Source organism: Gadus morhua, chromosome 20 (genome assembly GCF_902167405.1).
Source record: "Gadus morhua chromosome 20, gadMor3.0, whole genome shotgun sequence".
Lineage (NCBI taxonomy): Eukaryota > Metazoa > Chordata > Actinopteri > Gadiformes > Gadidae > Gadus > Gadus morhua.
In genome coordinates, this window is record NC_044067.1 from 7,814,473 (window position 1) to 7,826,110 (window position 11,638).

General features: G+C 45.7%; 1 protein-coding gene across 2 annotated transcripts; it reads right to left on the reverse strand.

Moving 5' to 3' along the window:
• Window positions 1-4,997: 4,997 nt before the first annotated feature.
• gja3 (gap junction protein, alpha 3) lies at window positions 4,998-11,275 on the reverse strand. 2 transcript variants are annotated; one of them, XR_003974222.1, is made up of 4 exons: window positions 10,983-11,275; window positions 9,982-10,042; window positions 6,706-8,307; window positions 4,998-5,898 (listed from the first exon to the last, which is right to left on the reverse strand). XR_003974222.1 is itself a non-coding variant. In XM_030344249.1 (3 exons), the coding sequence occupies exon 3, from the start codon at window positions 8,288-8,290 to the stop codon at window positions 6,965-6,967; it is 1,326 nt and encodes a 441-aa protein (XP_030200109.1). In that variant the 5' UTR covers window positions 8,291-8,307; window positions 9,982-10,042; window positions 10,983-11,275; the 3' UTR covers window positions 4,998-6,964. The 2 variants fall into 2 exon arrangements, 1 of the variants encoding a protein (XP_030200109.1); XM_030344249.1 differs by having other exon boundaries at window positions 4,998-8,307.
• Window positions 11,276-11,638: the final 363 nt, after the last annotated feature.

Consider the following 11,638-nt stretch of genomic DNA (forward strand, 5'->3'; position numbering starts at 1 on the left):
GTCTTTTTGTTAGCGGTGAATCCCTGCTTGTGTCTGTGGGGATAAAGGAAGCGCTGGTCTCAGCACACTGTGCCGCCGTGCCCGGCCCAGCCCCGGGGCCCTCTATAGGGGGGGCGATTAACGCGGCGCGAACCCGGGATCCTGCCGCCCATCACATGATATGAACTAATGTCGCCGCTTAATGATAAAACAACAGGAGGGGGGGGGGGGGGAGTGGGAGCAGAGAGCGGGCTGGGGTGAGGGAGGGAGGGGGGGAGGGGGGGGGGTGTACAGCTGCAAGCCGAGTATGGAATGGATGACAACCGCATTTCTCATGTTGCGTGCTTTGACACATGCCCCACCCCCCCCCCCCCCCCCCCCCCGCCCCTCTGGACCGACGAAGGGAGGGGAGATGAGGGTATGCGAAGGTTCACACATCACCTGATATTATGTTAGAGGTTCAACATGCTCACACATGTTTTCATATCTTCACCATCCTCGTGTTACATATTCTGGATATGTTTCACTTCTCATGTCATCTCCCGCTGTTTCATGTGTAGTTAATTTCCTGTTGTGTGTAGTTCCCTTCCTGTCTCATTTGTAGTTCACTTCCTGTATGTACAGCAGGTGGGCCCTGTCCACCATGCATGTTGGGCTAGCTTGATATGTATGTGTGTGTGTGTGTGTGTGTGTGTGTGTGTGTGTGTGTGTGTGTGTGTGTGTGTGTGTGTGTGTGTGTGTGTGTGTGTGTGTGTGTGTGTGTGTGTGTGTGTGTGTGTGTTTTTGACCTTGACCTTAACTGGAATGGTGGGTTGTTTTTGGAGGGGGGTTAAGGGGATTAGGGTTAAATTTAGGAAAGCCAGACCTTATCTGAAGAGCTATAGGGTATCAGAGAAAAAGAGAGAGAGAGGGGGTGGGGGGGGTCCTCCCGGTCGCCTCACTTGAAAGGCAAAACCATGACCTTTGACCTGAGCTATACCAGGAAGTTGTTAGTTTGTGATTGGTTCTGTTCACTTTTCTCTGCAGAACTCGTCCGTTAAAGTGGAACAATATGTCTTGCTAGAAAATCTGCATAAACCTTTGCAACTGTAAGGACCTGCAAGCTACAAATTAGCTTCATGTATCTAAGATTAAGTACTAGAGTATTATATATTCCTCTCTCCCTGTGTTGTTGCCATCAAGGGAAGTAGGAACCAAGTCATGGAGCGCAAGGGAACAGGATGACGGGTTAAGGTAACGGACAATGTGGACTTAGTCGGTTCAACAAAGTGCTCCATTAGTGATTTGTCTGAGACTCTCCTGCACACAAGCATACACTAGCTTGCCTCTCCTTCTCTGTGTTGCTTAACATGGATGGCTTAAGATGAAAGTTAATCAAACATCAGGACCCCTGAGTCGGTATTCTTATTTGTACATCTTTTTATCTTGACTATCTTATTACTTTATCTTGTATTGTTGCTGCTATGTTGAGTGTATGGCTGTTGAGGAACCAAGCCTAATAATTGACTCTTGTGTACAATGAGATGTGATAAATGCTATTCTGATTCTGATCCCATTCCTTACCCTAAACCAAACCATCGCTAGCCTACTAGCTTAACATAACTGTATCCTATCAACTTCCAGATTCAGATTCAGTTGGGGTTGCACTTGGGATGACCACTCAAATTATTGGGAGGGGGTAATGTGCCACCCCAGCCTCCCTGAACATACCCCTGCCAATCTTTATTACTAAGTTACGTCCTCAACCAAATATTGAACTTGGTAGGCATTGCTTGAACTTTATGATTTCAAGAAATAACAATTATCACCGTAGACGTGACATGTGTCCATGACAGGGGTCATGCCTTGTTAAATCAGGTATTTGTGGTTAATTGAATAGCCGCTTAAATTGTTAATTTCCTACTGTATTACTGTTAAATGGACAGTAATACAGTATGAAATTGCATCATTACCTTTAAAGTGACAGCAATGGGATCAAACTCTTTAGTTAAATAGGATACGTGATTAATTACATGGTAAATAATCACTTTCTCAGACAGCCTTCATTGACTGATTGGGGGGGGGGTCACGCCAAGGTCAAGCCCTGCTACATCAGGTATTTGTGGTTAGTTGAATAACCCCTCATATTTTTTCACAGTAATACAGTAGGAAATTGCATCATCACTTTTAAAGGGACAGAAATGGGATCAAACTGTTAAATTAGATATATGCGATTAATTACATGGTAAATAATCACTTTCTTAGCCTTCATTGAGAGATTGACTTCATTGTTTAAGAATGAGTTACAGAGAAAAGTACATTATTTTATTCTCTGTTATACTCTCATTGTGCTGACACCACAGGTTTACTGTAATAAGACTGAGAGCCTGCAGCCTCCAACCGCGTCTGTAGGGGTCACTGCTGAGCTGATGCAATGTGCTCATACAATAAACCTACTCTCTCTTTCTCTCGTCCTATCGCTCTCTGTTCCTCTCTCTATCACTCTTCATGACTCTCAACTGGAAAAAGTTGAACCACATGACTACACTGACCTGCAGGGTAACCAACTATCATATGAGTGTAGTATTACAATAACATTATCTAATATGCCTCCATACTTCTTAACATCCACATTCAGAAATAGACCTAGAAATTGTAATGATTACATTACATCCATTATGTCATCCAATTATGTTCAAATTAAATCCAAATTTCAACAGCAATACTTTGATTTTGATAACATTCAGCACATATGAGGGATGTTTGTAGCGTAACAGAAAGTTGAGCCTTGTCCTCATGAAAGTCCACACAATAGACCAGATATAGTACTGAAGCATGTACAACTAACAATAGAATATACTACATTACTAATGAAGGGTATTTTACATTCAGTCAAGTATTTAGTGAAGGTTTACATACTCTTTTCAACTTTGTATTTATAACACGTGTTAGCTTCACACCTTGCTAGGAAATTCCACAACAATTGAAACTTCTCCGACGAACGAGAAAGAGAAAAGAGAGGAGAGGAATATCTGGCGGTAAGCAGCGGTCAAGCCTTCGACAGACGAATGTATCAGCGTCCTGAAATACACAATGAGCTGCGGGGGTCGGTGGGGGGGGGGGTCTAGGTGCGAAGTTGTGAGGTGATTATGGGCTATAAATAGCGCCGTGTGTAGGACACGGCGGAAAGGCCGTCTCAGAGGAACGCTCTTTAGGAGTCTCTGCGTGTAGCCGCGTCACAGACGGCCCTTTGTTGTTCGACTATTTCAGGGCTTAGTCTGCTGTTGTTGGGGGTCCAACAAGCTATGAGTTCGCTGTGTGTGTGCTGAGCTACGAGTCTCTGGTGTCCAGGGAGTAAAACGGCGTTTCAGTGGCTGCTTCCTCAGTCCATGGGGGGCCAAGCGGCCGTCCCGGTCTGTAGTGGAAGAGGTCCATAGACCTATGGTCAATAGAGCTGTTGTCCATAGAGCTATAGTCAATAGACTTGGAGTAAAGATCATTGACCAGTAGATCTGTAGTTCATAGATCTTTGGTCATTAGATATGCTGATATCCAACTGCCTTCAGATTGAAGGCAGAAAACAACATGAAAACAAGTCTGTTTTCATGTTTTTTGTTTGTTTGATTTCGTGATTTCATATCAAAATATTTTTCACATGTTAATCCCGTAGCGGCCTGCATGCTATATATTTTAATTTTATTGACGGCCAGCCAATTAGCTTTTCATTTGTTAAGTGTTTCGGTTGCTAATCGTTGGCAGGTGTGAGGGACAACGTGAAGCCGCTCTATGACGGATGTTTACCCCTGAAGTGTGATTCTGACACCTCCATCTTAAGCTTATTGTATCAGGGTGCTCGTATGAAGTGAATCCAGCCGACCCCCCTTATTCCTCTCAGGCTGCCCGACGTCACATTCCCACATCTGAATTCCACATTCTGTTGGAATGTGGAGGCCAAGGAGGGATGGGTTCTGGGTGCTGGGGTCAGAGGTCAGAGATAGTACAAAGAGGGGCGAGGTGGGAACCCGATGACAGCGCGGCCGTGATGCAAACAGGACAAAACAACGCAACAAACTAAACCCACGAGGACTCAGAAAACATGATAATAACCAGCCATATTATGGCCTATTACGGGTTTAGCTAAACTTGACATGATGAACTCAAGTTTTATATATTTCCAAATCACCATTTTGTCATTTATCTTTTAGATTCCAACTTCCAACATCACTGTATTATGATACGATTCTACTTTATTTGTCAGTAGGGCACTGACATTCATTTTTCATGTAAAAAGTCACTATCAATGATGAAAAATCGAAGGCTGCGCTCAAATAGTCCATCTACAGCGATTCTTCCTGCTTCCTAAAACTCTGGATGACGTCCTCAATCGCCGTTGTGCTGCAATACTTACTACTACGACTGCAGAGGCGGCTTGAGACAAAGGATACAGCAATTTATCCAACACAAGAAGTTCCTTGCAAGTTTGTCAACTACATCATTAGCCATAAAGCAGGTCGGAACGATGTGATCGACAGTCAGATGTAGACAGTCGATGTTGCCTTAAATGGCGCTAAAGCAGCTCAGCTGTCTCATTTCCAGAATGCGGCTTTCCTCCCACTTGACCACTAACTGCTACGGCTCGTCTCCTCAAAGATGGAGTGAATGGGAAGGAAGATGTAGGAAAACGATTTGGGATGGAGCCCAAGGCTGATACTTTCTTCTGAGGAACCTCACTGAGACCTTTGGAAGCACTGTGGTAGAAATACAACGCACAACATTATTCTTGCTCCCTCACCACTGGGTTATCAGCCATGTTGCCTTTAGATGCATGAATATTCTTGCAAAATGAGGCGTATCATAACTACCGTATAATATTAAACTGTAAGGAACTAAAAGGAAGTGTTTGTCTCTCGGAACTTGTTAACGAAGTAGGTAAGACAGCTTTCCTCGTACACTTTCCCATAATAATACTATCTAATTGCAATAATTACCTCTGCCACCAGGGCACTGTTGTTATAAAGGAACTGTGACAAACACCCATATGGTACAAAAAAAGTTTATTTAGTAACATTTTTGTAAACATTTGAGGTAAATGAACATTTACATCAACTTGTTCTTACAAACGAATCATTCATACACAAGGCACTTCTCTTGTTTGAGTCACAGTCAGGACAGGTAGCTCCATGTTGTGATTTCATCGTTGGAGAGAGAGAGAGAAATTCCCAGAATGCATCCTTTCTAGGAAGGATACTTGCATGAGAACCATCTGGCGTGACCGTCCAACCAGAAGTCCCGTCCAGCTGTGACATCACAAAAGCAGTTTTTTTTCTTCTTCTCTCGCTCTCCTTGTGTTTCTGTTTTTGATCTTTTAAATCCGCTAGTTTCAGACCAGTCAGGTTAAAAATAAAAAAAACAATTTACATGTTTTTATGTTTGTACTTTTCACATTAAAATAATTTTCTTCTTTTTAAAAAAATATCGTCATATTTTTTCATTCTCTTATTTGTTAAATAATGTCTTTTATTGTGAAGATCCACTGTGCTTTGGGTTTAAGACCATTGTCCTTAAAGGATCGTAGAGACTGGCAGCATGGTGCCATTCTCTCTAAAACAATACCAATATCACCATCGAAGAACAGCATTATTTAGCCTAAATGTGCAAATCTTTATCAACTACTAAAATGTAAACTTTAAGAATCAAAAAAACACAAATGCAGAACAAAATATGGAGAAGTTTTTCATTGTGTACAATGAACACCAACTGAAGAAAGCTACTTATATGGGGCATGAGGCGAATGAGAGGGTGAGAAGAATGATGGGGTGAAGAGTATGAGGAGAATGAAGTAATGAGGAGTGAGAGAAAAGAAGGGGTGAGGCAGACGAGGGGGAAAGTCTTGCTGTATCCATGGAACTCAGAGGTTGTTGGAAAAGCAGTCGCCATCGTCTGAAAGCAAATAAAGCGTAAAACATGGTTTCTAGTTTTCTAGTTACAAGTATCTTGTTCAAGTATCCCTAGACAGAAACATTGGGAAAGTAAAGTATAAAGAGTGTTAGCTGTACCCTGGTTCACTACCGCTAACTAGTGGTTTCAGAACAAAAGCAAGGCACATGTACGTTTTATTTGGCGACAGGGGCCATTATGGGGCCCTTGACGATGAAAATGCAGAACGATTTTTAAAACATTGGCAACGGGATTTGTCAACCATTTCTAGTAAAACCACTTCCTCCACCAAAGCGCCTGTCATTTATAATAATCATAACGTACAGTGATACCCATGGAGGTCTAGATCTAAGACCTTGACCTCCATCTTTGGTTGTATACGTGGGTCAGTTGTGCTCTTCAGCTATTTCTGGAACTGGGAATATCCATTGCAAGTACTACCCACTCCCAGTGTAATTTCCACACTGGTCTTGAACCAAAGTCCCACTTTGACTTCTGACTCTGAGTCAATGAATTATCATCCATGAAGGGGATTGTTGGGAAAACCCAGGTAAAGGTTGGAGGTGTGTCAGTGTGTGCCGCAGGCTTCAGTGGTTTGAACCTGTGGTGGCAATAACGGAGCCATGTGATGTATAGATGTCCGTCGATCAGTGTGCATATTAAACAAACTCCATGAGAAACAGAACCGCTCGTCCTCCGCCAATCAAATCAAACTACTTCTGCCAACGTTTCCGTGGGGATATTCCAGTCACAGAGTGAGCACGGAGTCCTTCACTTAGTCCAGGACTTCACAGTTAGTCTACAACTCACCAGTGGCTGTGGACTGTGGATGTAGATCCACCTAACTGCAGGTTTTTCCACTTCCTGTTTCCTGTCCCTCCGGTCTCCTTGCTCTGAGAGCAGTTTGCCGTTTTTTTTCTGGATATTTGTGTGTGTGTGCGTAAATGTGTATCTGTGTGTCTGCAGGATTGGGGGGTTGCGGGTTGGGGTCATGGGCCATGGAAAGGTTCTGGAGGTGCGAGCGTTGGGAGGGGGGGGGGTGGTGGGGGTGGAGGGGGTGTAGGGGGTTTCAGATGGCGAGGTCATCGTGCCGGGCGCGGATGCTGCTGCTCTTACTGGCTCTGCTAAGACGCCGGGGGTCCGGGAACACCCCCTCCAGGTGCATCTCCACCGTCGCCATGGTGACATCCTCTTCCTCCCGCTGGCCCGGCTCGGGGGTCAGGCCGGCTCCGTCGCCACTGGTCGCCACATCACCGGGGGCTGCAGCGTTGCCCGGGGTTGCCATTAAGGGGGTGGGGCTAGTTGAGCAGGGCGGGGCCGCTTCACTGCTTGAGGAGGAGAAGGACGTGGGGGTGGGGGAGGTGGCCTTCATCTGGCGGGTGTGCTGCTCGGTGGCCAGGTTGGCCCAGTTCTGCTCTGCGGCCAGACGGTGGTTGTTGTTGCTGCTGATGTAGTAGTGGGCGGCCGGGGGAGTCGGGGGAGGCGTCCGCGCCCCCTCCTCCCGCTGGAGCTCCTCCATCTTGAACTCGGCGTCGGTGGGGGACCCCATGCCGGCCGTTATGTGGCTGTAGGTGGGGGGGTAGTTGAGGAGAGCCGGGGCCCCTAGCGAGGCCACGCCCTCCGGCGTGGCCAGCTGGCCGGCGGCCCGCAGCAGGTGGTCGGGGTGGTACACGCCCTGCTTCAGCTTCTTCCAGCCCAGGTGGTAGATCTCCAGCAGGTTGAGTAAAAGCGACACACAAGCCACAACAAGCATGAATATGATGAAGATAGTCTTCTCCGTGGGCCTGGAGATAAAGCAGTCCACCGTGTTGGGGCACGGCCAACGGGAGCACTTGTAGAGCGGCCGCAGCGAGAAGCCGTACAGGAAGTACTGGCCCAGGATGAAGCCCACCTCAAACAGAGTCTTGAAGATGATGTTGAACACGTAGGTACGCAGCAAGGCCCCGCGGATGCGGATTTTGCCGTGCTCGTCTCTGATCGGCGGCTTCACCTTTTTACCGCCGCCCCCGTTCCGGTACGGCAGCTCCTTGTCATCGGGGAACCCGCTGACCTTGCGGTGCTCCTCCTCCTTCTCCTTGCGCTTCTCCTCCATGCGCACGATGTGCAGCACGTGGCCCAGGTAGATGAGCGTGGGCGTGGACACAAAGATGATCTGCAGCACCCAGAAGCGGATGTGGGAGATGGGGAAGGCCTGGTCATAGCAGACGTTCTCGCAACCGGGCTGCTGCGTGTTGCAGGTGAAGTCCGACTGCTCGTCGCCCCACACCTCCTCTGCTGCGGCACCCAGCACTAGGATGCGGAAGATGAAGAGGACGGTGAGCCAGACCTTGCCGATCACCGTCGAGTGCTCCTGCGCGTTCTCAAGAAGCCGGCCCAGAAAGCTCCAGTCGCCCATGCTTGAAGATCTCTAGCCTTGGGGAGATGATATGGGTGAGGGGGAGAGGAGGGAGATGGAGAGGGAGAAAGGGGAGAAAGTTAAATGTCTCAAATGATTCAGACATCGGTTCTAGAGCCAGTGACACACTCAATAGCTAGACACTCAGTAGGCACATGCCAACGCTAGCACTCTAAACATTCTAAGCAAAATGAACACCACATGCAGTCAATACACTCGCACATTCAATACACTGACACGCTCAACACGCCAAAACACTCAACGTGGTTACAAATTCAACATTGCTATCCCACTCGGCTTAATGTATATTGTCTTTCTTTCAAATATCTGCCGTCGGTATGCCTTGGGACTCTATGTCGGTGATTATGATTGTAGTCAAGAGGATGTCGTACGAATGAACATCGATGTGACTCTCCTTAACTATTGTAATAACAAAGGACAAAACAGAGTAGGAAACAAATGCCAGCATGGCCTTTCCTGGCCCTGATATGTAGTGTATCATTTGTAAATGTAAACTAATGTTGTTTATATTTTTGCCAATGTCCTCTATGGGCAAAAAAGAGAGACCTACGGCAAAAGAAACCTACGGCATACCAGGCTTTTTAACTGAGTTTATCCACACACACTCAACATGCCAACACACACAGGGACGGGGAACGGATTCTACCAGACAACCAAATGTGGTTTGCCCGACGACGCTAGGGCGGGATTGAGTGTTGAATGCGAGGCTGAGCCGGGTTCATATCCATAACAAATCAAACGGGCAGCGCAGCACTATGCACACGGCCCGCCGCTATTGAGAGGCTGATTAACTGTATGGAGCAGGTGGTAGGGCGAGCCCGGGGTCACTCACTGTCTATGTCTCTCACCCTCACTCGCTCTCTCTCACCTGCCCGCTCCACCGCTCTGCAGGCATGTGCTGAGATCAACAATATAGCACTGAAAATCAAACACACAAACACACACACACACACACACACACTGACCAACACCCACAGACATACACAAACACACACATCCACACAGAGGCACAACCACAAATAGGCCACAGACAGGCACATACAATTACACATATATACATACACACACATTTACACATCAGACACTTGCATACCTCATTCACTTTACCCATCCAGTAACCACGGTCAACTGGCCTGTTGTCATGCCAAAACATTTAAATGTTGCAACAAAGTTGCATCATACAGCTTTGGCATTACAATAACCAATAACCAATCGATACAATAAATTAAGACAGAAATCAAACTACTATTATCTTGGGATTATGATAATCTTTCAATGTTTTCTAACAAGATACGTAGTCGCTCCAATTACTTATTTTTATCATTAGCATTAAACTGATATAGATATTAGTAATATGAAAGCTATATTATACCTTTTTGATCGCAAAGAAAGAAACATACAAAATGGAAACTTGCTGGTAAATTAAGAAGTTTGACATCAGACAGCAGGTCGTTCTCTGGGCCGTTTGATTCTGGTTTTAAAGAGTGATGTGCACGTGAATGAGCCAGTGAATACACGTGCACAGAATGAAGTGAAGCACACACATGAAACACACAGACATAGAGAGAGAGAGAGAGAGAGAGAGAGAGAGAGAGAGAGAGAGAGAGAGAGAGAGGGGGGGGGGGGGGGGGGGGGGGAGAGAGAGAGGTAAGAGAGAGAGACAGGCTTACTATGTATTTCTTCTATTAGAGGTAATAAATCCATCGACTAGGGTTCACCATATGTAGACACCTGAAAGAGAGGGAGATTAAGAGATTTGAATGGCAAAAACATTTACTTATTGAAAAGTCTGTGCAAGACAACTTAAAAGAGTATTAAGAGAAAGTTACCTTAGATAATTTACAATAATGTAAACATAAAGTGCATCTGCTTAAAAAAGATTACGATATGCCAACTGTTTTGCACTTATTTCAAGTTCATATTTACCTGCTCTTTAAAGTCAGTGTATGTCAACTACATTATCGCTTACACCATTACTTATTAATCAAAAAGTTAATCACTTTAAATAACTATATAACAAATTACCTAATAAATTAGCATATTTGAGGACAAATGTATCACTGATGGCACAGTGATACACATAAACCAAGACTTCTATTCCAACTTTGTTGGAACCACCTACTATCAAATAAGCCATTTTCTACTGAACTTTGTTTGAGCATTATCATACCGACCACTACTACTATATTCAACCAAAAAAATCTTCCACTATTGTATTTATAATGTATAGATGGTAAATATGATTTTTTACCATTATAACAACCCCCTAACAAAAGGTCTAGTAAACAGTGCATAGAACACATCGTCAAGTTCAACTCACAAACGCATACCTCCCCTGACAATACCGAGAGAGCTCGACCCTCACTCCCCATGAAAAGAACCCCTGGCACCCTTTGTCCGACTGGCATTTAAACATTCAATCATATTCAAGTATTACAGCAACACATTACCCAACTGTATCATTCCTATACGTGTTAGTCTGGCTGAGCCTTAATACGATAGAGTATTGAAAAACAATCCCATCTTCCAATGTTGAATAGTTGTCAGTTCCAGACTTGATACCCCACCATTAAATCAAATCCCTTTCTTCAGTTATTGTTCTATATTTAGGGGTGTCCCAGGCAACAGGGGGTGCCTGGGACCAGGGGTGGGGTTTGGAGGGGGGCCTTACCAAACTCTTGTCAGGTGTAGCCGGCCGAGGAGGGGGAGGGGGAAGGGGGGAGGGGGTCTTGCACCAACTTCTTCACGCGTCAAGTCCGTCGCGGTTCAGAGGAGTCGCGCCCGCGGCCTGCGGTGTGTCTAGTGTCGGGAGGGTAAGGTTCGGGCACGAGGCTCGGTAAAACGCAGCTGCCTCCCGCTCCGAGCCATCGCGACTCTCACGTTGTGTGACCATGCATGAGTGGATTCACCAAGTCATAACCGCTCACGCCACGCCCCCCCGTCACCTTCCATCACGCGTGAGAGACAGACGGAGAGAGAGAGATGGACAGGGAGGGGAGGGCAGAGGGAATTTGTGTGTTTAGGAATGACTGAATAACTGCAGCAACTGAACAGGAAAGTTGGAGCCACTAACACTTTACGAATAAATTCGAACCGCAAGCTTTTGTTTGTGAAATTGTATCCAAACTTTTATTTAACCAGACAAGTCAATAATGGCAAAAGGCGAAGTGAGGACAGGGTTGGAGCTAAAATTAAAAGTCATAAGGTTAAAAAGAGCGCAGCACACAGCCAAACATTTCCAGCACACCCAACCACTCACAATAAGCATTACATAAATAGCATACATCGTCTAGCCCACAAGCTTCGGGCAGGTAGCTGGTATACAGC